General features: G+C 35.1%; 2 protein-coding genes and 1 long non-coding RNA gene across 3 annotated transcripts; 1 reads left to right on the top strand and 2 right to left on the bottom strand.

Annotated features, from left to right (window-relative positions):
* Window positions 1-5,462: 5,462 nt before the first annotated feature.
* On the bottom strand, window positions 5,463-7,957 carry LOC115972985. Its single transcript, XR_004087583.1, has 3 exons — window positions 7,717-7,957; window positions 6,750-6,816; window positions 5,463-5,781 (listed from the first exon to the last, which is right to left on the bottom strand). It is a non-coding gene; the product is annotated as an uncharacterized LOC115972985 (long non-coding RNA).
* A 10,706-nt stretch (window positions 7,958-18,663) lies between these two features.
* On the top strand, window positions 18,664-19,445 carry LOC115972992 (putative leucine-rich repeat receptor-like protein kinase At2g19210). The gene is made up of 2 exons (XM_031093204.1): window positions 18,664-18,689; window positions 18,923-19,445. Exons 1-2 carry the CDS (start codon window positions 18,664-18,666, stop codon window positions 19,443-19,445), a joined length of 549 nt encoding a protein of 182 aa, XP_030949064.1.
* Window positions 19,446-23,865: 4,420 nt separating this feature from the next.
* LOC115972993 lies at window positions 23,866-24,464 on the bottom strand. The gene is made up of 2 exons (XM_031093205.1): window positions 24,230-24,464; window positions 23,866-24,164 (listed from the first exon to the last, which is right to left on the bottom strand). Exons 1-2 carry the CDS (start codon window positions 24,462-24,464, stop codon window positions 23,866-23,868), a joined length of 534 nt encoding a protein of 177 aa, XP_030949065.1.
* Window positions 24,465-26,922: the final 2,458 nt, after the last annotated feature.

A 26,922-nucleotide genomic window follows, 5' to 3' on the forward strand; every position in this document is an offset into this window, starting at 1 on the left:
AAAGCAGGAATTATTCAAGAAAGATTTGTAGATTTAGAGGACTTAAGACAATCCTTTATCCCCAGCTGTTTTGAAGGAAGAGGATGGGAAAAACTTCTAAGTGATTTCCCTGTAGTGTGTGAACCCCTGATTAGGGAATTTTATTCAAATGCTGTGATAAAGGAGAATGAGTTAAGTTGCTGGGTTAGAGGTACAGAATTCATTTTGGATGCACATGTCATAGATGATGTGCTAGGGCTTGAAGGATTAGAAGATCAGGAATTTATCAATTACAAGGATAGGAGTGTTTCTATTGAAACAGTTCAACAAAGGATAGGTGGGCAGAGAGAAGGGAAATGTTTGAATACCACTGCCTTTCCAGTGGACATGAGGTGTCTTACAATAATCATGATGTTTAACCTCTATCTCATAAAGAAGTTGACTACAATCAACTATGCTAGAGCAATTTTTCTGATGGATCTCAAAGAAAAGAATTTCATTGACATAAGTTCCCACATATATGACACCATTGTGGATGAGACAAGAACAACCTCTAGGCCAAAATTGATCTTTCCCAGTTTGCTAATGAGGATTTTTAGAAGGAAGGGTGTTCCAATCCCTCAAGACATCAGTCCCATGTCCACACCCTCTGCAATTAACAAGCTTACCTGCAAAAGGATAAGTGTTAGGCTTCCAGGAGAAGAAGATGAAGATGATGAAGGAGATGGTGTCCCAATGGAGACTGAAGCAGAGGCAGCAGGGCATGCATCAACCTCAACACCCAGGAGGAGTGGTAAAAGGTCTAGAGCATCAACTTCTTCAGATACACCTCCAGATGCTTTCCAAATCATTCTGGAACGACTTGATGGGATCAGAGAAGTCTAGACTGAGCACTCTGAGAGGATGAGAGCCATGCAGGACCAGATTGATGTTTTGTCTGCAAAACTTGACAGCTTCACCACCCAGCCTGAACAGTGACCCTTTGGCTATTCCATGACAAAAAGGGGGAGTGATAGGCATAATCAGAGGGGGAGGATATTACCTAAGGGGGAGTATCTTTACATTCTTCTTCAGTTTAAGTTTTCACTTTAAGTTGATATATTGTGTTTTGTAAACTGTTATTCAGGATGTTTTGTGTTTGTACCCATGTGCTTTTGTAAGCTTTTAGGGTTAATGTTTTATGCATAGTTTGTAGGCTTTATGGTATGTACCTTGCTTATTGCAGCCTTTATGCTATGTTGAAATCAGTACTTTAATCTAAATGTCTTGCATTTTGGTTTATGTACTGTCACTCTTGTGCCCTTGTAGGATTGTTCCTAGATGCATATACCTTGTGTACTATGCATTGGTTGAGTATTGAACATACAAGTGTCTTGCCTTGGGCTTGTTAACTTGTATGTCCTTGTGTTCATTCCAAGTGTGAATGAGCACTGTGATCACTACCTTGTGGTGTTCACTTGGTTGATCAAGTCATGGTTTGTTTCTTAACTCCATCTTTGCTTGATCACATATTGCCTGTTTCTTATGTATTTCACGATTTTCTGCTTAACAATGATCATGGTGTATTGTTGTGTTTCAGGATTCTTATGTTCATATGATTCAAGTGCTTCACAGCTTCTAGAGTTAGGTGTGAGTGAGTTTTGTTCAACTGTTCCCAACTCACATGTTAAGTCTAGAGTCTGTTTTAGGGTTTTGTCACGGAATAGCCAAAGGGGGAGATTGTAAGGTTGAATTTATTCAACCATCTAATTGGCTTTATTTCGTGCCAAATTTACTTGTAATTCAGCATTTAGTAACCCTGTATTTAGGTGGGTTTGATGTAAGGGTAGTGAGTGAGATAGAGTGAAGATTGCTCAAGAGTGTGCAAGAAAACAGAGACTCGCGGCTGGGCCTCGCGGTGACTCGCGGCTACAAGCCGCAGACGCAGCACACGTGCCAAGCATGCTGGAAGGTGAACAGTCATGCAAGCTGAGAGCACTACAGGACAAAACAGGACAACTGGCCATACGGTTATCTCGCGACTGGATCTCGCGATTTTAGTCAAGCCGCGAGCCACCCCTGTTTTGTAAAACCTAACGTTTCACATTCCTCTCCCACTCCAGTATAAATACCCCTTTTACCCACGATTGTAAGAGAGCTTCCAGAGAGAATTTTGAGAGAGAAACCCTAAAGAAAAACAAGATTGATTCACCCACAATCTATACATTAGAGTCTCTTCAAATTCCTCAACTCTCTTCCTCTCCATTGTCAAATCCTTGAGAGGCATTATACCAAACCTGGTTCTCACCATCATCATCACTGTGAGACAGCTGTTTGGATTTCTGGGAAGTAGTTAGGAAGGAACCAATCTTCATTGGTTGATGCTACGGTCTAGTAGCGGAATCCGGGAAGCTAGAAAAGAAAAAGGTTCGGCGCAACCTCGTTGGAGCAAGAAGCTTGGAGGGCTTAGGTGCACTGGGTAGATTAGGCTTGGAGGGTCTATTGCTATCCATGTATCCCAACTATATTTTCTAGAGGATTGTTTACCGCTTGGAGGGCGGCGGAGAGGTTTTACGCCGAGGACTTCGGTTTCCTCTTCGATAACACATCGCGTGTTGTCTTTGTGTTTGCATCTTCCTTCCTCTCTATCTTTGCCATTTTGTTATCTGCTGTGGATTGTGTTTTGTTTCGGCTTAGATAGTTTTTTACCAATTTCATATTATAGCGTATGTTAAGTTTCCGCACACTAGTTGTTTGACATATTGCTTGAATTGGTTAATGTAAGGTTGAATTTATTCAACCATCTAATTGGCTTTATTCCGTGCCAAATTTGCTTGTAATTCAGCACTTAGTAACCCTGTATTTAGGTGGGCTTGATATAAGGGTAGTGAGTGAGATAGAGTGAAGTTTGCTCAAGAGTGTGCAAGAAAACAGAGACTCGCGGCTGGGACTTGCGGGTGACTCGCGGCTGCAAGCCGCCAGAAGATGCACACGTGCCAAGCATGCTGGAAGATGAACAGTCATGCTAGCTGGAGCACTACAGGACAAAACAGGACAACTGGCCATACGGTTATCTCGCGACTGGATCTCGCGATTTAGTCAAGCCGCGAGCCACCCCTGTTTTGTAAAACCTAACGTTTCACATTCCTCTCCCAATCCAGTATAAATACCCCTTTTACCCAAGATTGTAAGAGAGCTTCCAGAGAGAATTTTGAGAGAGAAACCCTAAAGAAAAACAAGATTGATTCACCCACAATCTATACATTAGAGTCTCTTCAAATTTCTCAACTCTCTTCCTCTCCATTGTCAAATCCTTGAGAGGCATTATATCAAACCTGGTTCTCACCATCATCATCACTGTGAGACAGCTGTTTGGATTTCTGGGAAGCAGTTAGGAAGGAACCAATCTTCATTGGTTGATGCTACGGTCTAGTAGCGGAATCCGGGAAGCTAGAAAAGAAAAAGGTTCGGCGCAACCTCGTTGGAGCAAGAAGCTTGGAGGGCTTAGGTGCACTGGGTAGATTAGGCTTGGAGGGTCTATTGCTATCCATGTATCCCAACTATATTTTCTAGAGGATTGTTTACCGCTTGGAGGGCGGCGGAGAGGTTTTACGCCGAGGACTTCGGTTTCCTCTTCGATAACACATCGCGTGTTGTCTTTGTGTTTGCATCTTCCTTCCTCTCTATCTTTGCCATTTTGTTATCTGCTGTGGATTGTGTTTTGTTTCGGCTTAGATAGTTTTTTACCAATTTCATATTATAGCGTATGTTAAGTTTCCGCACACTAGTTGTTTGACATATTGCTTGAATTGGTTAATGTAAGGTTGAATTTATTCAACCATCTAATTGGCTTTATTCCGTGCCAAATTTGCTTGTAATTCAGCACTTAGTAACCCTGTATTTAGGTGGGCTTGATATAAGGGTAGTGAGTGAGATAGAGTGAAGTTTGCTCAAGAGTGTGCAAGAAAACAGAGACTCGCGGCTGGGACTTGCGGGTGACTCGCGGCTGCAAGCCGCCAGAAGATGCACACGTGCCAAGCATGCTGGAAGATGAACAGTCATGCTAGCTGGAGCACTACAGGACAAAACAGGACAACTGGCCATACGGTTATCTCGCGACTGGATCTCGCGACTTAGTTAAGCCGCGAGGTCAAGCCGCGAGCCACCCCTGTTTTGTAAAAACCTGACGTTTCATATTCCTCTCCACTCCAGTATAAATACCCCTATTACCCACGATTGAAAGAGAGCTTCTAGAGAGAATTTTGAGAGAGAAACCCTAAAGAAAAACTAGATTGATTCACACACAATCTATACCTTAGAGACTCTTCAAATTCCTCAACTCTCTTCCTCTCCATTGTCAAATCCTTGAGAGGCATTATACCAAACCTGGTTCTCACCATCATCATCACTGTGAGACAGTTGTTTGGATTTCTGGGAAGCAGTTAGGAAGGAGCCAATCTTCATTGGTTGATGCTACGGTCTAGTAGCGGAATCCGGGAAGCTAGAAAAGAAAAAGGTTCGGCGCAACCTCGTTGGAGCAAGAAGCTTGGAGGGCTTAGGTGCACTGGGTAGATTAGGCTTGGAGGGTCTATTGCTGTCCTTGTATCCCAACTATATTTTCTAGTGGATTGATTACCGCTTGGAGGGCGGCGGAGAGGTTTTTCGCCGAGGGTTTCGGTTTCCTCTTCGATAACACATCGCGTGTTGTCTTTGTGTTTGCATCTTCCTTCCTCTCTATCTTTGCCTTTTATTTATCTGCTGTGGATTTTATTCTGTTATGGCTTAGATAGTATTTAATCAATTTCGTATGATAGCATATGTTAAGTTTCCGTACACTAGTTGTTTGACATATTGCTTGAATTGATTAAGTTGTAATTTGGGGGTCTAAACGTTCAAAGGTGTTTTTACACGTTTTTTGAACTTTCAGTTAAGTTGTAATTTGGGAGTCTAAACGTTCAAAGGGGTTTATACACGTTTTTGAACTTTCATAATTCATAATTGATCTAATTGACAACTTGACTTTAAAACTAGTTAATAAAAGTTTTAATAAGGGTCTAAAATAAACAGTTATAGACGTCTTCCAATTGTAAAATCCATTCTAATGGGTTTTCACTTAGAGACTATATAATATGAAAATCTTCTTCAACTACGTTTTAGATGTGGTTTAGTTCCTGATGAAACATCCACGTGTCCATCCCTTCCTCACATGCATCCAGATGACTATACTCCTTCACAATCTTCTGTCTCCCTACCTCCCCAATTATCCAAATGCTATCATATGGCATGTTTTGGGAAAATTACACTTTACTACCTTAAACTATACCTTAAATTACACTTTGTGTCATGACCTAAACCTGTACTTTAAAGTTTAGAGCATGATCGGCATGTTAATATCAAGTTTACCTCAATACTAACACGAACCAACCTAAACTGAAGGTACTTATCAAGAATTGTTTCTTGACTTCCTGCTTATTTTCTTGCATAAAAGTCATAATATACAAAAATGATAGAAACCTTGAAATTTGATTTCCTTTGAACTTGGAAAATTACCACCTGGCTGAAACTTAAGGTATTCGTGTAAATATTACATAGCTAAACATTTAGCAAAACTTTTATTACAAACCTAACCCCAAAGACATACAACTGGGGTTCAAAACAAACTAAGATACTGAATTACATTTGTGCTCAAAGGATCAAGTACATCTTGATTCCTTCTATACAACAAAAGAGCTAACAGCTATACAACAAAACTCTACATTTTAACAAACGAGAAAACACAGAATCCTTGCCACCTCTAATACTCTCGCTGCTTCTAGGAAGAACCTGTGCATTGAAATATAATAGGATAAGTTGCGAAGCCCAGTAAGTTTTTAAAGCTCCATGGGCCTTTAATAAGAATGCATATAAATCAAATATTTTATGGATATGCCAGCTTCGATAAAATAGCCTTCATACTGTTCATATGGTCCTTAAGATAACTTACGAGCCTTTAGATGAAAATACTTCATTTTCCTTTCATATAATAATAAAAGGACATAATAAGGAACATAAACATAATTCAGTAACTTTATCTTTTAAAAAAAAAATTATAAAATGCTTCATCATACTTCTTCTTTTCATAAGAGCTTTTAACTTTTCATAATGCATTTAAACAAAATCATTCTTTCATGGTCAATAACATAATATAGTTATTCATAACATATTGGTTAATCCATATCTGATAAGTCTGTACAGAGAAGGTCTCATTACATTTGGGTGACCTCGTGTGCATGATATTGTCCTCTTTAAGAGACCCGATGGCACATCTCCTCAAGGTTTTATTCCTCACCACCGTCCGTACATATTGGGGAGAAGGTCTTGTTCAGATTAGAGTTACGGGCAACCCATTTCCTCTACCTTAAATGGCCTAGAGTTACGGGCAACCTCATTTCCTCTACTTTAAATGGCCAAACAAATAACATTTTCCATGGAAAGCCAATAATTAACCCCTACTGGCTGAGTTCAAAACATAACAATGGAATAACCCGAATGCTATATTTTTTTGATAACTATGCTTTTACATAATTATTTCATAATAGTAGCATATCCACTACATTATGAAATATTATGTTCGTGATATAGGTACTAGCATTAACATGCTAAAATTATCATACAAGATTGAACAACTCATGAACATATATTTTGCTTAAATCATGCTTACATGTAATATCTCTAATCAAAAAGTTTTAATGCATAATAGTTTTTGAAATAATCTTTATACTTATCAAAAGCACATGTCATAAATCTCTTACCTGAAAACAAAAGGCGCGAGAAATTGTACAAGAGGAGCTCAAGTGTCCGTGTTCTCGTTCTTGCCACCTAAATGAAAAACCAAAACTTATTACGGACAAACTCTTCCTAATATATAAACTTATACTTCAATCACAACCTAGCTCTCAAACTCAAGAAAATCTTAATTCCTATCACATAAAGTTCCCCAAAGCATGTGATACAATCATCAAACACATTATGCACCCAAACCATAGAGAAACCAATCCATAAAATTTATATATGCTCCAAACATACCAAAGGATGAGCATATTAAATTATAGCTCAAAAAATACAACCTAACTTGAGAATTAAATCCACAAATTCAGGTGTAGCATATGTTGTTCACTGCTCATTTCAGCAGCGTATGCTCCATTTGTAAAATACAAATGGGCTATCCAAACACATCCAATTATCATGAAATTTTACATAACTACTCCCCTGTATGTCTAGTATATACTATAACAATTTCAGAGTCAAATAATAAACCCATGATTTATTAAAAATCACGCAAGACAGCATACTCAAATCTGTCCTGACAGAATTTCTTGCAACTTACAAATTAAACCATTATTTTTATGTTCATCCAAATGATGTGAGACCACTTCCATAACAACCATGTGTGTCTTAGAATTCATAAAAACTACTCCTAGCATCCTAATTCACAAAATATGATTTAATACATATTTTTCTTGTTGTAAACATCAAATCTGTCACAGAGACAGCTTCAGTACATATTCTTACAAAATCATCAAAAAATAGCAATAGGCCTTAATTTCATTTGGGTATTTTTATACTCATACTATACATATTAAAATATGTTTATAAACATTCAATTGATCAAAATGTCATCAAAATTTCAATCACTAAAACAGAATCATAGTTCAGCCTCTAAAATTAGGATAGAGGATAAAGAAGTAGAAATAAACAAATGAAGTTTTGATTACTTACCCCCAACAATTTGAAAATGAAATTTTAGTGTTAACCCTTTAATTTCTTCTTTAGAGAGGGATATTTTGTTTTGGTGAGAGAGGGAAGGCTGCCGTGTAAGAGCAAAGAGAGAAGAAAAACAAAAACAAAGAAAAAGGAGTAGAGAAAGAGGGCTGGACTTTCTGTTTGGTGCAGTCAAGAAGATGAGATAAGGAGAAGACTTTTGGGGCACAAAAGAAGATAAGAGATATGGACTATTAGGGTGGGATACGTGTAAGGCTAGAGAAGAAAAATCACACCCCCTTTTTCCCCACTTTTTCAACTTTCTTGCATTCACACTCACTTTTCTACAAAAATAATTTCTTACATTCACACTCACACTTTTCTACAAAAATAATATCACTTTGCATATACATACATATATATATATATATATATATCCTTACCTTGATAAAGTTATATCCATCACATTAAAAGAGCATATATGTTCTACAATATCACAATATCAAAGCTTCATGCACTTAAAAGTAATTAAGATGCATATAAACCCATAAATTAATTATGAAATTAGGTTAGGGTGTTACACTTTGTATCTTAAACTTTTCGAATGCACGTTTTGCATCCTAAGTTATGATTCTTGTTACACTTTGTACTTTGACATTAAGTTTGCCATTAACTTTGATGTAAATCCAAAGTTTAGGGTGCAAAGTGTAATCAATAATATAGTTTAAAATGATAAAGTGTAATTTTTTCTTTATTTTTAAGGGATTGAAAAGAGGGACAATTGGGTAGTTTTATATGATGTCATACTTTTCCATCCAAGTTAATGAGTTTAGCCTTCCACCTTAATATCTTCTAATTACCAATTAAATTATTGATTAACTTTGAATGATGATTTTTTTTTTTTTTCCTAAATGACCTTTTCTTTTTTTCTCAAATTAACTTTCCCACTGATTTTTTTTAATATTTTTCAAATTTGGGGTATATTTTTCCATTTGAGGCTTCGAAATTCCCAAATTTGAGGTATATTTTCATATTTGACATATACTTTTGTAAATGAAAGTTTTTAATCATATAATTATTGAAATTACAACAAATGTTATAGATTTTCATTTTTCCTACAAGTCAAATAACATAAAATATTTTTTTTAACCTATTCCAAAATTGCAATCAAACCAAAACACAAGCAAAACGAGTCAACCAAAAAAGAAAAGAAAATAACAATTGGGAAAACGTTTTTCGTCAAACAAACGCGTAGACAATATGACCACAACGGCACAACCAAACAAACGGGCTCAAAATTTCATATATGTCGTGTTGACTGTTGACTTACCCGAAAGGGTTAAAAGTCTTTTTCAAGTCCACACCCAAAGTTCTGTTCACGGAACTTGCCTTACATTTCATTTCAGCCAATGACCTAAATCATGTACAGGTAACATTCTAAATGACTTGTGCGTTTGAATTTGAAATAAAAAATTAAAATTATTTCACTATTCAGCTTATTTTTATTATTATTCATGGGTTCCACTGCATTTTTTGGCACTATTTAAAAGTCTCATTGTACTATTTCAACTAACTTTTATCTTTATTTACAATATTTTCAGTAATAATTTTTCAGTTTTAGCAAAATAAACGGTATCCAAACACACCCTTATTATGTGAGGGTTGGCTTTGATTTTGGTCTACCTACTTTATTGGGAGTACTCTTCAAAAGTTGACCTTCAAATTTTTTTCGGTAGATTGTATCAGTCTGCCATGCCATACACGAGGGACTGACCAAATCAAACTTTAAATAACATTAATCTAAATGTTCACATTCATCTCTAGAAAGAAAAGCTTGATTTATAGTTGGGTAATAATTTTCTTTTGGATGAAGTTAGTTAGGAGGAAAGTTCCTTCTAATTACTACATACAATGACTTAAGAAATTATTCATTTGTACTTATATGACATGCTTAATAATGATATGACTTGTTTAAATAATATAAATACACAGATGTCTTTATGAACCACTATGTAATGTGTTTGGAGGAAAAATTGGTTCAATTTCTTTTACGTGTTGTTAACAGTCATGGTTGCTTTATTTGCATAGGTTATTATATATATATATATATATATATATATATATAATAAATGTTGAGTTACGAATTGGAATGCACTCTTACAAAAGGAAAAAGCAAAAAATTAGAAAAATGCACAAACCCCCCCCCCCCCAATTGGTTTCTTGTTAAAACACAAAAACTCTTCGAAGTTTTAAACGAAAAACTTAACCCATGTAATGTTGTTTTATGTTTACCGTTAAACATCCATTAAAATAAACGATGAACTACTCATATGATAACACACGTCTATATTTAGAGTTATATTTTCATAGGAAACAATACCACACGGGGGCTTTGTGTTACACTAATTAAAGCCCAAAGGGGTTCAATATTATACAATGAGCCGTTTACACACACACACACAAAAAAATATCATTGTGGGATTTGGTGTTATACTCAAAAAATCAAGGATTGAGTTTCGTGTTTTAGGCTGTGTTTGGTTGCCGTAAAACGTTTTCCGGAAAATACATATTTTCCGGAAATGCTAATTTTCGGAAAAGGAAAATATTTCTGTGTGTTTGGTTGCATTTCAAAAAATTTTCCGAAAAATATTTTCTGGTGTTTGGAAAAGAAGAAGGAAAAGACAAAACCCAGAAAAACACTTACAAAATCCAAAAGAACCGGCGCGATCGACGGCGGCGAAGCACCGTTCGCGAGATCGACGGCGCCGAAGCACCGTTCGCGAGATCGACGGTGAGCGAAGCACCGTTCGCGATCTCGCGAAGCGTCGCTCGACGCTCCGCGAGATTGCGATCTCGCGAAGCACCGTTCGCATCGATTGTGATCTTGCGAAGGGTGATTCGCGCGCCGTCGATCGCGAGATCGCGCAATCTCGCTAACGGTGCTTCGCGCGCCGTCGATTGCGCTGTCGATCGGACCGGTGCTTCGGTTCGATGGCGCGATCGGAGCTTCACGATTGACGGCGTGTCTGTGAGCTCTCTCGTTCTCCCTTGCGCGTCCCCAGTTCCGGAAATCATTTGAAGTGAAAATAGGTACTGAAATGGATTTCCGTGGTCAAAGGTGAAAATTTCGGTCAACAGGAAGTCATTTTCCGGAAAATAATGTTTTCCGTGACAGCCAAACGCATGCATTTTCCGGAAATTGATTTCTGAAATTGGTTTTCACCCGATTCAAACGCAGCCTTATAGGAAAACCAAAAGAGGGTTTTGTTTATTTTTTCACCAAAAAAAAAAAAAAATTACTATCAATACAAAGCGAATCCTCTAAATTTTTAGGGTAATTCCACCATGGGATTCCCAAAAATTTTCCATTATTCCATCCATACTGAAATGACTTGATTAAATTTTACCAAGTCATCAACATTTAGATAAACGCTAACATTCTCTATTTTGGTATTTATTTAAACTATGATGATATAGAAAATTTATTTTACTTGTTTGAAAATGAATATATAAGATTTTATAAATCCCCCAATAAAGCTACCCTAAAAATTTTAGATCTTAATCCCTTATTAATGATTCACAATTGGGCATGCTCTATAGTAAATATAAACAATTGAAGGTGGTTTTTTTTTTTTTTTTCCTTAATATTTAAAAAAAAATAAAGGGAAAAATTAATTTTAACCCAATTCTTTAAAAATTAACAAATTAACTTCAATCCATTTTAGTAGAATGGCATTGTCTTAGAGTTTAATATAGACTAAAGGTTTAATTTATTACTTATTGAAATTTCAAAGTTTAATAAGATTTAATTTGTTACATCATTAAATTAATACAGATAAGGAATCAATGTTAAGTCATGTGGCTAGAGGTAAAGTTTTCTGCCATGAGTTTCAATTAATTTAAAAAATTGATAAGATTTATTATTTTCAAATAAGGGATCTTACTTTAAATTACCTCTACATAAAAAATTAAAATAAAAAATAATAATAAAAAAGAAGAAGAAAAGACCCTCACTAATTTCTTGACCTAATGGTAAGGAGCAATTATCATGAAATGAGTCACAAGTTTCAATTTCTCATCCTACCTACCACAACAAGAATAAATTAAATGAAAATTTTATTTAATAATGGAAATTTTTTTTCTCCAAACACCCATTACATAGCGACTTATAAAACCATTTAAGTAGTTTATGTGATTAAAAGTAAACTAAGATACTCTTTTGAGTTACCAGGTGGTGAGTTGGAAGGGAAACTCTATCCCTTAACAGTAGTGCTAACTTATAACAAAGAATGAGTCAAATTTTCGCTTCTCTCACACGGTGAGACATGTGGGGCTCATATATGTCTATGCGGTCTTATGTTTATACTCACTCTTCCAAATAAACGAGAGCAAGTCATTTTCTAGTTCCATATATATATGCCTCGCACTCTCGTCTTAATATAACAAATACTAGCCTGAACAAAAGTTTGCTGCGAAACACCAAAATGAATAGCGCATCAAATCTAAAAGCGCGGCTCCTCTTTGTTTTAGCCATAACTTTTGTTGGCAACTCAAGACTAGCTGCAGGAAATAATCAGAGCGCTGGAAGAAAACTTGATGAAATTCCCGGTAAGTACTTCTTCGAATTTTGGTCAACCAACATTTCTCTCTTCTTCTTCTTTGGTGCTTGCCAAGTTGTTGTGCATTTATGCATGATTTCTTGTACAAGGGAGCGAGTAATTCATGTGTTGTAGAGAAGTTTGCTGTGCTAGCTTTCATAGTTAATACAGCCTTCTTCTGTTTTTTACTCGAGCTTTGTTCTTTTTAGAAACTGTATTCCTATGATCAAAATTACTCCGCTTCTTTTTTTTGTTCTTTGTTCTTTTTTTACTCGAGCTTTGTTCCCTCTTAACCTGAAGTTGACTTGAAAGTCTCAAGTATAAATGACTCCGCTTGTCTTTTTGCCTTTTTCTATTTCTATTTCTATTAATTATATATATAAAAAAAAAGGGCAATGCCCCTACCGTACACATTTGGTTAAGTGATTTTATATATATATATATATATATATAATTTTTTTTTTTTTTAATTTTAAGTTATGAACAGTTATTACAATGCCACTTTGGTTTGTTCAAGTGGCACGGTAGCTACAGTAACTAGAGCTTTTTTTTTTTTTTTTTTTTTTCCAGTCTTCTGTTTGTACTTTTTTTTAAAAATATTTATAAGAACCCATATATATTGTTATACTGATACAATAAATTTCACTATATTTTCACAATTATTGAGGTGTCAATTTTTTATAAGTCAAAATAAAATAATAAAATATGAAACTGTGACCAACCACAACTGAAAATAAATATTTTGTGAAAATGTTGTGACACTTGTTGGGTGAATATGTAAAAGCTACAGTACTTTTAGTTTGTTCAATATGTATTGTTCATCGCTTTTTTTTTTTTAGTCATCAATTTGTGCTCTTTTTTCTATATATAAAAAGAGCGAATAGGCTCATGAGTAGTGTTATGAACAGTATTTTTGGTTTAGTGACTTATCTTCCCCCCCCCCCTCCCTCCCCCTTTTTCTTCAAGTTCACCAACTTGGTTAGAGCTTTTTTTTTTTTTTTTTTTTAAAGGATCTTTATATGTTTACTTTGTACTTGTAATGTAAGCTTACATTGTATACACAGAAAAAGTGACAAATATTATATACATTTAATAAGCTCATGAACAGTATTTTTGGTTTAGTGAGTTGCCTCTTTCCCTTTTTATTTTTATTTTTTTGCCTTCAAGTTTACCAACTTGGTTTAGGCTTGTTTTTTTTTTCTTTTAAAGGATCTTTAGAGCAACCACATCAGCCCTTATATAATTTTCTAAAATAGAAAAAGATACCCATTTTACACATTTTAAGCAAAAAAGCACCCACATCAATGGGTGTAAAAATGTATAAATATACACATTAGCTATAGTAACCATGTATATTTACACGGTTACTGTAACTCGTGTATCTATTATTTTAGTATTTGTTTCTCTCTCCTATCACCTCACCTCTCTCTCGAACAGAAAATTCTCACTCTCACCTCTCTCTTGTTTCATCTCTCCCTCAGTCCACCGATCAGTCCACCGATCTCACCTCAGGCCACCGATCTCACTGATCTCACCTCTGGCCACCGATCTCACCTTAGGCCACCGATCTCACCGATCTCACTCATCGCCGATACGATCTCAACAGGCAAACCACAACATATTAGACCCAGAAACGACACTGTGGCAGAGCTCTCAGGGACATGATGTGTGGGTTTGGCAAAAGCGACAGTAACTGGGTATTGATCATGTTGATGGTGGGTTTTGATGGGTATTGATCTGTGGGTATTGATTGGGTTGATGGTGGCTGGGATTTTGATGGGTGGGTTGAATATTTTGATGGGTGGGTTGATCGGAGGTATTGATTGGCTTTGCATAGGAAACCCAACTTACAAAAGTTTTACAATATTTTATTTGAATAAATGTGTATAATAGACAAACTGATGTGGGTGTTTTGTAAAAATGAGAGTGGAAAATAGAAAAAGTAGGTTTTAGATGTGTAAATATACAAAATTTTTGCATCCATTGATGTGGATGCTCTTATATGTTTACTTTCTGCTTACAATGTAAGCTTACATTTGTAGCCAATGTTTTATGTGTTTATAATATAAAATTTACATTGTAAGTGCAATGTATATTTCTATATATAAAAAGAGTGAATGGGATAGCCGCGCTTTTTGTTTTTGTTTTTTTTTTGTGAATGCATAAAGTTGTAGTATATTTGCTATATTATTTTTGGTTTGTCCAATTCACGCTGTTTCACATTATAATAAAATATTAACATCACAAACTGGCACAATATTTTCACAATTATTGAGATATTAATTCATTATAGGTCAAAATAAAATAATAAAATATCATATTAGAATCAGTTACAGCTAAAAATAAAATATTGTGAAAAAGAAGTGCTATATCCACAATAATTTTCACAACACTTTCATAACAAATTAAATATGGTAAATTATTATTGGTTTAATTTAAACTTATCAATGAAACTACTTTTTTGCCCACCAATAACAACTTGTAGTAGCCTACTACTTATGATTTGTTGTGAAAATGTCATGGACATAACATTTTTTTGTGTGAAAAATGTTAAAACATCTTGATGTCGTCACAATATTTTCAAAATTGCTGAACTATCAATTCTTTACAAGTTAAAATAAAATATAACAAAATTATAAAGGTATTATGAAAATGTTGCGTCATTCTGTTGTGTTTTTAGAAATTTTTTGTTGGTTTAATCAACTTTATTGAGCCAAAATCTACTATTTCACATACGATTTTCTTGGGTTGACTTTTTGTATATTTTTTTCTTTACACACTATTTTAAGTAAAAATGCATAGTTTTACACACAAAAACAAAAACTTAGGAAAAAAACATTTTTCATCATTTATGTTTAGGGTAGTTTACAATTCTTCCTTAAACTTTAAAATCAAGCTATTTTTCCCTTAATATTTTGGAAAAAAGAAAATATATCATATTGTTATTCTCTCAATTAAACCCTAATGAAAGCTTATGATTCTTAATTAATATATTTTATTGTGTAATGTCTAAATGACTCTTACTAAATTTTAACATCCTAAAAATTTTCTTTACATATTTTGAGTTTTAAATGATAGAAATTCTTAGAAAGTTAGAATGATGATATTAGGTGTTTTATTTATTATCTAAAGAACGTTGATTTTCTAGGTTTAAATTTTCAAAACTTATAATTTATCTAATGAAAAATTTGATAACACATGCATTTTGTTTTTTTTTTTTTTTTTTTTTTTTTTTTTTAATTTCTTAGCAAAACTCAGTTGTTTATTGTTGAAAGATGATAATATTCGTTATCATTCTTAGAAGTTTTAGAGAGTAGATATATTGTCTTTAGCAAGTAGGTACTAAAAAACTATTATACTTAAATAAATATTTATATGTTAAATAGCTACCCTAACTTTGTGGTTGATCAAAATTTTTATGCGAATGAGATTAACTTTTTATGATATAATTATCAAAATTCTTAAAATTAATGTCTCTTTTGATTAATGTAAATTTCTATATACTTTAAAAATCAAATAATTCATATCTTTGTTTTATGATACAAATAAAATTTAGAATTAACCTTAATTAATACTTTTTTTCCATGGTAAGCACGTACCTTCCATGAGCTACCCTAACTAGTTTTTATACAATATCAAGTAAGCGAATGTAACCGTGTTTGCGAATATTACCAACAGATTTGGACGTGATTGTTAATTAAATACTTGAATTTTTAAACTGGTTTATGACAAGTCGTACATATTCTGTTAGTATCTTTTGTTTTTAAGTATATTAACTTTAATAAATTCAGCAAAAAAAAAGTATATTAACTTTAATAAGGAAGTCAAGTAAAAGAAGTGAGTATTACTTCTTTTCTTTTTTCTTTTTCTTATCTTTTTTCTTTTTTTTAATGATCTGGATAAAACTTAAAAGTTTTCTTCAAATAAAAGACTATATATATATATATATATATAATTTGAAGCTAGGGAATTTGAATCTTGAATTTTTTCTTAGAAACAACAAGAGGTGCAAGTGAGTAATATTACAGTACAGTCACAAACTATTTTACAAACTATTAACGTGGCAAATTCTTACTAGTTCTAATCTGGCTAACATTATAACTATTTTATAACATTTTGTAATATTATAACATTTTTACAAAATGTAGATGTGGCTAACTTCTTATTGGCTTTCATCTAGATCTACCATTAATTTCAATTTTTCATTTACCAATAATTACTCACTACATTAGCAGTTTGTAAAATTTTTTGTAAAATAATTTGTATTTCTAGCATTACTCTTATATTTTTGCTTACTAATAATTATTTGAAAAATACTAAAACTATATCAGTAGTTTGTAAAAATGTTGTAAAATAATTTGTATGTGTAGCATTACTCAGTTCAAGTTAAGCTAAATTGGTGTCTTGTCATACTTTTTTAAGAAAGCTAAATCCACACAATCACACACTCCCTAATCAAAATATTTTTTTATAAGGAAAAAAAAAAAGAAAAAGACATGGAATTTCCGCCATGACGCCATCTAAAAACTTCCTGACCAGAGCGAAGAAGTTGCACATTCGAGTCTGGGATACAATACAAAGTCTGAGACCATGTTTTTAGTTCTCACCCAAACTCTCACCACCTCTTCCTCTTCTTCTTTCTTCTAAGGCTCACGATTCTTCCAATCTCTCTCTATTTCTTTGACTGGAATTTGAGATTGTTTCTTATTTTTCGATCAAAGTTTTTGTATAGGTTTATGTGTACAAAATTTTCTAGCATCTTCAAGTTTAGTTTTGGTGAGGATTTATTTTGAATACAGGATTTTCTTTTAGTTCTTTTGGAGAAGGGTTGTAGTGGGTTAAGATTTCCTGATATTGGGCTGTCAACATGGGTACCTATCGGGCCCAAACATATGGCCCAATTCCAAGAATGACTTGTTACTATATTTTTATTTCAATTTCATGAATTCATTGTGAAAATTGGGAGAACAGGATTTTATCCATTTCAGTTAAAATAGAGAATTCATTTTATGGTTAAAATTTTATTTCTTAGACTTTATTTAAAATTCATCAAGCTGGGGATCAAGCCCATTGCCCATTGGTCAACACACTCTAGATGCCACCAATCCAGCCGAAGGATGATGTTTTAAGTACCATCTCCTACTTCAAACTTAAAGAATTGCCTAGCCTCATTCCTTTATTTGAGCAAATTTCTCCAACTCCAAGTGTTTTGTTGTGGAATTTTAACATTCCAAAAGTACTTTACCCTTCAAAAGAACCACATGGACCAATGCAACCCAAAGAGAACCAACTTTAGCCAAAAGGTTCCAAATGTGTTTCATAACAGCAACCTTGCTTCCAAGAGACCTTTTGAAGTTGGCACACACATGCTCTTTTTAAAGTTTTTTATTTTTTTATTTTTTTATTTTTTGAGAAGTTAATGGATGCCCGAGTATTGGTTTATGAAGTATTTTTAGAAATTTTTTTATAGGAAAAGAAAAATATAATTGATTTTTTTAATAGCTTTTTAGATTTTCCATAAAAGTGATATTATTATTATTTTTTTTTAAATTGTCCATTAACAAATGCCATAAAAGTATTCATTAACTGGACTTAAAAAAAAAAAAAAAAAAGAGGGATAAAGCTTTTTTTTTTCCCCTAGGAAGATGCGTACTTATTATTGTACCTAACTATCAAAGCCAATGTTTTTGACATTTGTAAGAAACCTTGTCAAGACAAACGTTTCTTTCAAGATATTGCACAATCGATATTGTAACGTTTTTTTGTCTATTGGAAAAGCATTGCAATTTCCAAAATGTTCTGAATAGCAAATTTTTTCAAACGTGTTTCCATATTCAGAACTGTTTTTAAAGTCATCTAGGATATTTTAATGTTATTATTTGTTAATTTGTTAGCATGCATACAACGGCCCCTATGCACAGCACAGCATTGTGCACTTAAGATTTATTTCAGAGGTTCATTCACTTATCTTTTGATTATTTTCATTCGTATCGCTGCCCATGTGCATGTTCCATTCATCGTTTTTTTTCTTGGTCCCTATTGCCTCAGCATTTTAATGTTTCTCAAGCTTTAATACAACTTGTCTATTCAATTGTATGTCTCTTTGACTAGAGAGTCACTATGTTGCTCAATCCGTGTAAATTTGTTAAACACAACGTGGCGGTTTAGGAAGTTGTTCTATGACTTCTATCAAATGAATAATTAATTCCTATTCACTTGTGTACTAGGCTGGTAGGTTTTAATTAGAAAACACTAAACACTACAATTTTGGTATAAAAAAAAAGGTTAACATCTGAATAATCTGAAACTTTAAACAAACCAAAACCAACGTTTTGGCTTTCACATACATATACAGTTTTGTCTTAGCATGGGAGTTCACAAGGCCACAAAAAGGTAGGTGTTGCAACTTGCAACAACATTGACTCACCCAAGCTTGGAGCTTAAGCTATTTGAAAATTTTTGTCCTAGGAATTTTGGCGCCAAACTTATTTTATCACTGAAAAACATAGGGTGTTCTGAAACTCATTGGTACCTTATTTGTGGAGACTATATAGATTGCTTATGTCTAATTAACTCCCTCTTTCTTTTTCAAAATTTCAAGGTTTCATTAGCATTGATTGTGGCAGCAATGAAGATTACATTGATGAGCAAACCAAAATCCCTTACATATCAGATAAAGAATTGATAGACACTGGCATAGTTAAGACGGTATCCCCTGATTCACCCAGAAATATTCGACAACATGCTAAGAACTTGAGAAGTTTTCCCCAAGGAACAAGGAATTGTTACACCCTGAGACCAGAGCAAGGTAAAAACAATAATTATTTGATCAGGGCAAGATTCTTTTATGGGAATTACGATGGTAAAAACCAGACACCAGTATTCGACCTACATCTTGGGGTTAATGAATGGAAAACAGTGAATTTAACAAATGCTGGTCCATATGGTGTTCATTATGACATTATCCATGTTCCCTTGATGGATTACATAGACGTATGTCTAATAAACACGGGCCGTGGGGTACCCTTCATTTCAGCATTGGAACTACGGCTTTTGGACAATTCCATTTATCCAACTCAGGGAAGGGCACTGACAAAAATAATGGGATATGACGTTGGCAGGAACCCTTCTGACTCGGACGTCAGGTGAGTCTTTTATACCTTCCTAAGCTAAAAAATAAATTAGTTCAACTATTCCTGGATCTCATATTTGCTTCATCTTCATTTTTCTTTTCCTTTTACAACAGAAGTTTTTTCTATCACAGAAAATTCATCTTCAATAATGTGGTGGCTATAACTCATTCCATTGCATATCATGAAGAATACTTCAGATGTTAAGAATGTTAAGGGAAAAAACCTCCAGAGACAGAGCTATACAAGATACAACTTACAATATTAACTGTGAAAATATTACTACTATTGAAAGATCTCCAGTATAAAATAATAAGAATGTAGAATACCCAAAAGAGAAATCGGCAATTACACAAAATGAAAAAAAAAAAAATATATATATATATATATATATATAAAGGATTTATTATAAGAGATTTGGAAACAGCTTTTTTTTTTTTTTTTTTCAGTTACCAAACAAGTTTTTAGGTTTAGAAAATAGAAAATAGTTTTTAAGACTTAAAAAAAAAAAAAAAATAGTTACCACTTACCAAACACACTTCCTCTCTTATCTTCTCCCTCCCCGTCCTCTACTTTTTCTCCCTCTTTTCTCTATCTTTCTCATATGCCTGGACCTCCCTTAACACACCTCCTCCTCTGACCCACATGACTTACTGGAGATGCAAGTTAAATTTAGTTTGGAAATTCAGAAGTATGATGTAGTTTTAGATATCAGTCTAAAACCCAAGAAGGCCAAAATTTGTTTACTTTTTTACTAGTTAGAGTCCTCTGTCACTTGGCAATGGAATTAGGACGTTCTGGTATGAATGTCAATTTGACCAAAGCTCAGCTAATTGAAGTTCATTACGAATTGGATTGACGTTACCTTCCATAATGATTTCGTATTGCATTTGTTTTAATTTCGATTTTGATCTCATATTGTGGCTGTGATTGTTCTTATCAAAATTTAAGCTAAAATGATTTGTTTGTTTATGCTTGATTACTACGCATAATATTTTCTTCATTTAGTTTGATTTAGGGGTGGGAGAGATTCTGTCATAGTTTATTCAAACACAATCATTCCTGCTCCATAGAACTTAATTCCGTGAACACACAAATCTGATTTCACGAAGTCATCATTTGGACCAAACCCGTTGTTGAGGTTGTTTTGTGCAGGACCACGTGTCAACTGCTAGTGGGGTGGCCTTGCTAGACTCGACTTTGTTTTGGGAGTCTAGCCCGGAACTCAAATTTGGGCTTACAAAAACAATTAAAGCCTAAAGTCTAAGAAACAAAATAATGGTGGAGTTTCATTATTTATTTAGTATTTTTTTGAGAGAAAAATACGTCAAGCTTTAGTAAGAAAATCCAGCAATGTCCTCTAGGACTATAGGAAATAAGAGTGGTGGAAAATTCTCCATCCACACCGAAAAATCTAAAATATAAAGAGTGTGTCTAACTAGCTTATGCGCAACTTTATTACCCTCTCTCCTTACATGAGAGTAGCGTAATTGAATAAAAGAAGTAGCATGAAACTTAATATCCTCCATCAGCAAACCATCCAGGGAAAGGAAGGTGCAGTTATTCCTCAGTGTCGTAGCCAACGTGAGTGAATCAGACTCCAAGATAGCCCAATGAAAACCCAGCTGAGATGCAAACAACAGTGCTGTTGAAGCAGCCATTGCCTCCACCTCCAAAGCCCAGTACAGCTGTGGAAATTGCTTGGACATTGACGCCAAAACCATGTCGTTGTCGTCTCGGATCACCACACCAACACCGAACATTTTTTGATCTCTGAATGTAGCCCCATCGCAATTGATTTTCTCCATTCCATGTGTTGGAGGACGCCACCTGGTCTGAGTGGAATCTGCTACAAGGCAAGGAAAAGGTGGCAGAGGTATCATTTGTGCAAACTCGGTAACCAAATCTTTTGCCGATGCAGCAAGCTGATGAGAGTTGATGCTGGGTTTGTTCAAGCGTACCTGTTTCCTCTGAGTCCAGATTAGCCAAGCCAAAGTTGAGAATAGCTCCAGGTCCTGCTGGTTTGTAATGAGCCACGATAAAAGTTCCTTAAAGTCCACAAAGGTGCGGTTTCTTCGACAATGCCACTGCGAGTCATCCTCCTAAGCCACATCTAATTCTCCACAGGACCATAGAGCATGGAGTGATGATTCTGGTACCTGTTTACACTGATCATAGATTGGATTGTCAATGACAGTCCGACGCACCAGGTTCTTTTTGGTTGGCAGAGAGTTGCGGCATGCCCTCCACACCAGATTTTTAAATTTGTTAGGAACTTGCATAGACCAAAGTTCCTCCACAGATGTTTTTCTTCTATCCTCTGCTCTTCATCCAACTCGGTTTGCTCTTCCGCTTTCAAGAATCTATACCCGGATTTAGACTTGTAAATGCCATTGTTTGTGAAGGGCCAAAACAGGGTATCCTCTGCCTTACACTGTGAGAGTGGGATGGCTTTGACCATATTAGCTTCCACAGGGGTGAAGATGTCATCTATCATCTCATTGTTCCACTACCTTCTAGACTCATTAATTAATAAAGCCACATTTGCCTCTGCTAATGACTCCACCATCGGTGAAAGGACTTGTGGTGGATTTTTTCTTCGTAACCAATGGTGTTGCCATATGCTCACTTCCTTGCCATTCCCAATCCTCCATTGACAACCTCTAAGTAAAACATCCCTCCCATGCAATATACTATTCCAAGCATGTGAACCACCACTTGTGTGTTTCGCCTCCATGATTGTACAATTTGGAAAGAAGTGAGCCTTGAAGACTCTGTAGAATAAAGACTCGGGATTTTTCAAGAGTCTCCAAGCTTGTTTTGCCAACAAGGAATCATTGAATATGGCAATGTCTCTAAATCCCATTCCTCCCTCAAATTTTGATTTTGTTAATTCATCCCACTTCAACCAATGTATCTTTCTTTTATCCCCTCTTTGGCCCCACCAAAATTTCTTGATCATGGTTTCAATTTCATGGCATAGACCCAATGGCAATTTGAAACATCCCATAGCATATGTAGGGATGGCTTGGATAACAGCTTTTATGAGTACTTCACAACCGGCTTGAGACAAGAGCTTTTCTTCCCATCCTTGCAACTTTCACCATACTTTTTCTTTAATAAAATTAAACCCTTCCTTCTTCCTCCTACCCACCAAGGAAGGCAGCCCGAGGTATTGTTCAAAATGTACAATTTCTTGTAGACCCAAGGCTTCCTTGATTTCTTGTTTGGTTGCTTCATCGATAGATTTGCAAAAGAATATGGTTGTTTTGTTCTTGTTTACTTTTTGACCCGATTCCCCTTCATATGTCTCAAGGATCTCCATTATTTTCCTGCACTCATCTCCCGTTGCCCTACAAAAAAGGAGACTATCATCTGCAAACAAAAGATTGGTTAGTTTGAACCCCTCCTACAAAGAGAGAAGCCTTTAATTTCCCCCACACTTGCTGCATGTTGGATGAGACCATGAAGCCCCTTTGTGCAAAGGAGGAAAAGAAAAATGGGTCACCTTGGCGAATTCCTCTAGTGGGGTGTATTAGTCCTTGAGGTTCACCATTAACCATGATAGAGTAAGTGATTGTTTTTACACACACCATAATCAGTCCAATCCACCTCTCATTAAAGCCCATCTTTCTCATGACATTCTCAAGGTATCCCCATTCCACCCGATTGTATGTTTTGCTCATGTCAAGCTTAATTGCCATGTACCCTGTCTTTTCTAAACTCATATTTTTCATACTGTTTAGTGACTCAAATGCAACAAGAATATTATTTGTAATCAATCTATTCTTTGCAAAAGCGGATTGGTGCTCAGTGATGATGGTAGGTAAAATTTTCTTAAGTTTATTTGCAAGAACTTTAGAAAAAATTTTATATGGGACATTGCACAAGCTAATGGGGCAGTATTGAGTGACATATTCATGATTTTTTTGTCTTAGGAATGAGTGTAACGAAGGTGTGGTTTGGGGGGTATGGAATTGTACCTGAATTAAGCCATGAGAGGACAGAATTGGTTACATCATTATCAACCAAGCCCCAAAAGTGTTGGTAGAACAATGGTGGCATGCCATCGGGTCTGGGTGCTTTGAGAGGAGCCATTTGCTTGAGTGCTACCTTCACTTCCTCAACTTGAAAGGGAGCAACTAAGGCTACATTTATGTGGTCGGTAATAACCCTTGGAATACATTCCAGGGCTGCCCCATGAGAGATCGGATTGGAGGAGGTAAAGAGTTCTTGGTAGTAATTGATCAAAGTAGGTTGCAATCTCATCTGGTTCCACTCTCCAATTGTTGTTCTCATCCATGATCCCACGGATTAGATTTTTCTTGAATCTTTTAGTGGCTCGGCAATGAAAGAACTTTGTATTTTTGTCCCCATTTTTTAGCCAAAGTGTGCGTGATCTTTGGCTCCCCATGCATGCTTCCTTATCCAAGAGAGTGTTAATTTCTTCTTTTAAGGGCCCTAAGCCGTGCATTCTGCCTATGTGTTTGTGCTTCCATTTCGGCAACCACCAAAAGCTCCTTCTTCTTTGCCAATTCCTTTCTCACATTACCAAAAATATTATGGTTCCACCATGTAAGGTCTTTACCACATTGTTCCATTTTCCTAATGATTGCATCGTCTTCATGCTCATGGGAATATGATGACCATGAAGCCTCCACCATCTTCGCACACCGTACATCTGAAAGCCACATCTTCTCAAACCTAAACATCTTCTTCCGGAGTGGAATTTCCAACCCTGACAAATGATACAAAGAGGCAAGTAATCTGATGAGGTGCATTGAAGATGATGTACAATTGTACCTGAAAATTTAAGAAACCAGTTAGCATTGGCCACACCCCGGTCAAGTCTCTCCCAAATAGAGTGGTCGTCTGCAAAATGCTTACTCCATGTGAACCTACTACCCACAAAACCCAAATCAAGAAATCCGCACTCATCCAACACATCCCTAAAAAGTTGCATCTTCCTATGGTTGCAGATTGCTCTACCAAGTTTTTCTTCCTGACGAATAATTTCGTTGAAATCACCCACACACATTCAAGGCACATCAGGATGATGGTTTAAAGTTCTCAAACTATCCCATATCTCATTTCTTCTAGATGTTTCTGGTTCTCCATAAAAGCTGGTAAACCTCCACTCATTGTCGGAACCTTTATCAATCCAAGTATCAATGTAATAATTGGATGAATCCATCACCATTAAATTCACTGACGACCTCCAAAAAAGTGCTAATCCACCACCATGCCCAACCCTTGGTACAACCCACTTATGTTCAAAGTCTAAGTTTGCTTGAATCATGTCTAGTCTTGCTTCATCTGCCAGTGTTTTAGCAATGAACACGACAGAGGGATCTTTAGCCCGGACTATCTCGCCAAGCTCTTTCCCTGTACGCAGGTTCCTAAGTCTGTGACAGTTCCACATTAAGCAATTCATGGCGACTGGCGGAGCTCTCTATCAACCTCTGATTTTTTTAGTATTGATTAAGTGATGAGTTGAATATCATAATAATGAATTGATTAAGGGTCCGTTTGGATACCGTTTATTTTGTTGAAAACTGAAAACACTATAGCAAAATAATTTTTAAATGTGTGAATAATGCCGTGGGACCCATTTTTAATGAAAGTTTTGTTGAAAAAGAGGTTTATGGGTTGGTCTCGTGAATAGTGCACAAGACTCACTGAAAATCCACCACAGCGACAGAAACGCTTTCTCAAAAAAAAAAAAAAAAAAACCCAGACGCAGACATAATAACGCCAATCCATATGCTCACTAAGTGATAGGTTGAAGATCGTAATAATGAATATCAGTTGATGAGATAATGAGATGATATATGTCCAATATTAGAGAACGGTCTATAAAGTAGCATAAGTAAACAGGAGGATAGTGTAAGTCTAGCCAAAAAAATGTAAATAGTATAATAAGTGTTTGGCCGTAGGCTGAAAGAGAATAATGAATTTCCAACAATGATATGAAGCAGAGTAATGTATGCCCAGCAATGAAGGATTAGTAAAGTACTATATGTATTCAATAGTGAAGTATTAATGAAGCAATACTCATCAAATAGCAAGATAGTACTAAAGTAACTTGCATTCAGTGATATAGTAATATTCAATAATGTAAACTTAAAGATAGAGGAATAGTGATTTATCTTGTATAGCTTATGGCTTTAGCAATAAGTTATGATAGAATTCCAACAATGAATAAGAACACAACTCTAACAGTGGAGAAGCAATATTCCACAATGACTTCAGATTGGAGGGGAAATTTTGGAATGAGAGAGAGAGAAAGAGAGAGAGTATGTCTAGCAATGAAAGATCAGTAAAGCAATATTCATGAGACGGAGTTAGTCAAGCTTTTCCACTTGTCACGCACTTAGACGACTTTTCCCTTGATAATGCTCTTTAATACTTAATAAAGTATGAATGGTATTGAAATTCTTGAGAAGGACTTTAGTAAGAGAACTTTTTCCCTTCCATGAAAAGGGTTTTTGTAAGAGAATTTTATGCCTTTCATGAGAAGGGCTTTCGTAGTAGAGTTTGATGCCTTCTATGAGAAGGGCTTTAGTGTTAGAAATTGGTGCCTTCCATGAGAATGACTTTAATATAATTCTCTTGGAGGAGTATTGAACATCTTCTGAGTGTTATAAAGATTATGAGAAGTATGCAGAATATGTAAAATATTGTGAAGTATAAAAATAATAAGTATAGGTATTATTTGAAATATGGAGTTTGTAAGATGTATGGAAGAATGAGAACGATGGAGATTAAAGATTGTGAAGATAGGATATTAAAGTTGTGAAACAGATTGTCCTTATGGTGATATGTGGTGTTGTGTTAATTAAGATGATAGGTTATGTTGCCTTCCATGAGAACTCATGAACCTTGAATTATTGAAGGAGAGATGTGAGTTTGAACCCAATCTATATGATGAGAGAGTGATGTTGATAGTGTCATGGGCCATAAGCCTATTAGGTGATGTAGAGGAGATGAGGACCGCGAGTCCTCCTCATGAAGTGAAAATCTTATGACTTTATAGGCTTAATTCCATGTAGTTGAATAAAATATGGGTTATTTTGAGCTTCAAAAGAATTTTACCAAAAACTTATGATAATGCTTATTTTTTTTAATTTTTTTTTTTGAGAAACAAAAACTTATGATAATTATGACAAGGGATTTGTTGCCAAATAAAAATATTGGCATGTGGCAAAAAAAGGAGTCCCTAACACCCGTTTGACTCATTTCTCTAAATCCTCCACACACATACACACACACAAAACCAAAACAAAAACAAAAAAACAAAGAAAGTTCAAAAATTTTGAATCAAACCCCATTTCTATGGTAACCAAATCTCACAAGATTATGAATCATAATTGAAAAAAAAAAAAAAAAAATCAACCAATTGTAGCAAATTCCATTTGACCCATTAGGCCAGATTTTAAAAGGTAATATCGATCACAAACACTCAGATTCAAAAAACCATGCCTATGCACAAAACC

This window comes from Quercus lobata, unplaced genomic scaffold, assembly GCF_001633185.2.
Source record: "Quercus lobata isolate SW786 unplaced genomic scaffold, ValleyOak3.0 Primary Assembly Scq3eQI_1866, whole genome shotgun sequence".
NCBI classification, from domain to species: Eukaryota; Viridiplantae; Streptophyta; class Magnoliopsida; order Fagales; family Fagaceae; genus Quercus; species Quercus lobata.

Excerpts from the sequence above, each read along its gene's own strand:
- LOC115972992 (XM_031093204.1), top strand. The coding sequence starts at position 18,664 with ATGGGAGTTCACAAGGCCACAAAAAG. Across the intron at positions 18,690-18,922 it reads GTTCACAAGGCCACAAAAAG|CAATGAAGATTACATTGATG; the intron begins GTAGGTGTTGCA and ends TGATTGTGGCAG.
- LOC115972993 (XM_031093205.1), bottom strand. The coding sequence starts at position 24,464 with ATGTGTGTGGGTGATTTCAACGAAATTATTCGTCAGGAAGAAAAACTT. Across the intron at positions 24,165-24,229 it reads CTGGTTTCTTAAATTTTCAG|GGTTGGAAATTCCACTCCGG; the intron begins GTACAATTGTAC and ends ATCATTTGTCAG.